The sequence below is a fragment of the Frankliniella occidentalis genome, unplaced genomic scaffold, assembly GCF_000697945.3.
Source record: "Frankliniella occidentalis isolate FOCC.00 unplaced genomic scaffold, Focc_3.1 Scaffold52, whole genome shotgun sequence".
Lineage (NCBI taxonomy): Eukaryota > Metazoa > Arthropoda > Insecta > Thysanoptera > Thripidae > Frankliniella > Frankliniella occidentalis.
In genome coordinates, this window is record NW_026267182.1 from 1,134,562 (window position 1) to 1,137,152 (window position 2,591).

At 49.0% G+C, this 2,591-nt stretch overlaps 1 protein-coding gene across 2 annotated transcripts in view; it reads right to left on the reverse strand.

The window, feature by feature from the left end:
- LOC113205259 (carbonic anhydrase-related protein 10) overlaps positions 1 to 2,538 on the reverse strand; it is a 41,043-nt gene extending 38,505 nt beyond the window's left edge. For both annotated transcript variants that reach the window (XM_026420806.2, XM_026420805.2), the window contains exons 1-2: positions 2,355 to 2,538; positions 1,934 to 1,991 (exon numbers count right to left, since the gene is read on the reverse strand). In XM_026420806.2, coding sequence (XP_026276591.1) covers positions 1,934 to 1,979 — 46 coding nt within the window. In that variant the 5' untranslated portion in view covers positions 1,980 to 1,991; positions 2,355 to 2,538. The remainder of the gene's footprint in view (positions 1 to 1,933; positions 1,992 to 2,354) is intronic.
- Between the last annotated feature and the right edge of the window lie 53 nt (positions 2,539 to 2,591).

A 2,591-nucleotide genomic window follows, 5' to 3' on the forward strand; every position in this document is an offset into this window, starting at 1 on the left:
GGGCCAGGGCGTCCATCTGTTCGGCTGTCGATACACGCTCGGCCTCACTCCACCTACCCGTCATGTGCATCTGCGGACCTTCCCTCAGCCCAATGATACTGCATGACGGCATCGCACACACGACGCGACGCTCACTCGCATCATCATTGCAACGTCTCAACAAATAAGAGGTCTCATGTTCCGGTCCCCACCCCAACCTGTCGGAGGTGACATTTCGTCAGGTCCATTTGGTAGACGGTTAACCGAGCGGTTAACACACAAAGAGGTCAAATTTCCATTCCTATAAATATACCCGAAAATTTTGGCTGCATTCGAAGTACAGAGAAATACAGTCTATGATCATGCCTCTGGCTGGATTATTCTCCTCAAAATATATAACCTACCCAAAATATTGCAAAAATTGTTGTAAACCCTCCAGAGCACAGTTTGAAACTGTTGTTCGGGTCTTTTCTCCTGCAATTTCACTGAAAAAACAAAGGTGCTAACTTAAGTCATGGCCTTCTCGGGGTGCTTAAAAAAATTAGTTTAGTTCCTACGTAAAGCCACTAAATAGCCCTATAACGGCGCCAAAAATTAGTGTCTCAAGTGCCTTTTTAAAAGTACGACTTAGCACCTTTGTTTATCCAGTGATTTGGATTTTATCTTCAACAAGATTGTAAAATATTTCTACTGTGTCGCTCATCTCTCCCCCCCCTCTCTCTCTCTCTCCTTTCCGCAGTGTGTGATTGGTTCCGCACGCCCCCGCCACGCCAAGGCGCCCACGCGACACGCTGCTTATCCCGCGGCACACGCCAACACTCGTGTGACTGTGGCACAGGCGGTGCCCAGAGTTATTCATCCACTTTCCTATATCCTCCCACCTCGTTTTCTTTAGGGCTGGTGGCAGGGACGGGGGAATTTGAGTTATTTTGAACGGCTTTTGCACTTTTGGAGCGAGCGCTAAAGAAAGTTTTTGCAAGAAAATGTACTTACAAATCTACTTTTAAAAATAGGGCAAAGCTTTGTAATACAAATTTTAATTGGCTTACACTCGAGAAAAAAATAAGTATGCAGTAAAAAAGACAAGGGTGCAAAATGTGCAATATCGTGTCTTTCCAGAGGGGTGCTAAAGAAATTTTCAGTTTAGTTCCTCTTCAAGGCACTAAAGAGCTTCGGGTGCTAAGAAGTTCTGGCAGTTTTAGTGCCTATGTAAAAACCTTTGGTGCCTTTGAGAGGTAAAACTCAGCGCCTTTGTTCTCTCAGTGTGAATAACGTTTTAAAATCTTTACACCGCTCTATCATGCTGCTCGCTCTAACGACACTTTGTTAACGCTTAGGAGGTTTCGCTTGCCAACCTTTTTTTCATAATTGCTCCTATACAAGAACATTTCGAAACCATTATAAAACTTCTCTCACTCAGCCTGGTTCCGCCATACTGTCCTGCAGGGTCTGCTCTCCCCATTCCAGCCTCTCCAAATGCGCCGTTCTCCAAACAAGGGCCAGGAAGCACAGCTGGTTCGGCGATATTGACTAATGGGATTATTTTAAACTTAAGACCCCGCCCCACCCTGCCGCACGGTCCAAGCTTTGTCGCCCGGCTTCCCACTGAGACCGCCCGGAGCTGTGTGGCGGTCGCAAAAGAGTTGATTGGCACCCAAAAGCACGAAGAGCTCGAGCTTTCCCCAGTTTTATTCATTTTCTAAATTGCAACTGTAGACTGATGGTGACCTTAACGCTATGCCTCAACGCGGGTTTGCCATTTCTGCGTTCATAAATAATTTTTATTCTTGTTTTCTTTCCTCACGTTTTCTGTTTTCTTGTAAAATTTTACAAATGAAGAATATGTAGTCCAACTTTAAAGTGTCCAAGTTTTCGCTCGAAACCCAGAGGTTAATATAGATGAGCAATGCTAGACGTTACTATGATAGTAAGTGCGAAAAGGAGGTTTACTTACAGGTGGCTGGGAGGAGGGCTTGAAGAATAATCCTTGCGAACAACATATCCGTGAAGATCTGGAACAGAGCAGAAGAGATCGGGGAATGCCTCGGGGAGTCTGCGGGAACGCGGACCGCACACCACGCCGTTTTTATGGGACCGGCTTGTCGGCGAAGGCTACAGACGACTAATCAATGTCGTGAGGGAGTCCGGCGCATCTCACTTGTTTCACACTTGTTTCAGGCACACGTCAATGACCTCATCGTGCGAGAGCAGAGTCCAAATGCTGCTGCACTTTTGTCGAAGCGTTTGTGAATTTTAAGCTGTCACATGTTTGTTTGATTTTTTCAACGGGGAATCAATGGAATCATATAGAGTCACGCGATACGATCCGGTTGTGGGCCCCCACGACTTCATTTCCCCAAACTCCGCGAACTTACGCTTCAAGCCTTGGCGTGGCGGCGCGCGGCGCGTACTGCAGTACGTGAGCACGAGCGCGCCTGGCGCACCCCCTCCCCCTTCCGCGCTCTCCACCCGGGCTCTCCCTCTCTCTCGCGGCAGACCAGCGCGCGCGGCGGACCGGCGCTGTCTGACTCGGCGGCGCGACGCCCAGCCAGCGACGCCCCGTCTGGCACGTGCCGGCGGCCCCCACCACCGCGCCGCCGGTGCCGCCCCCG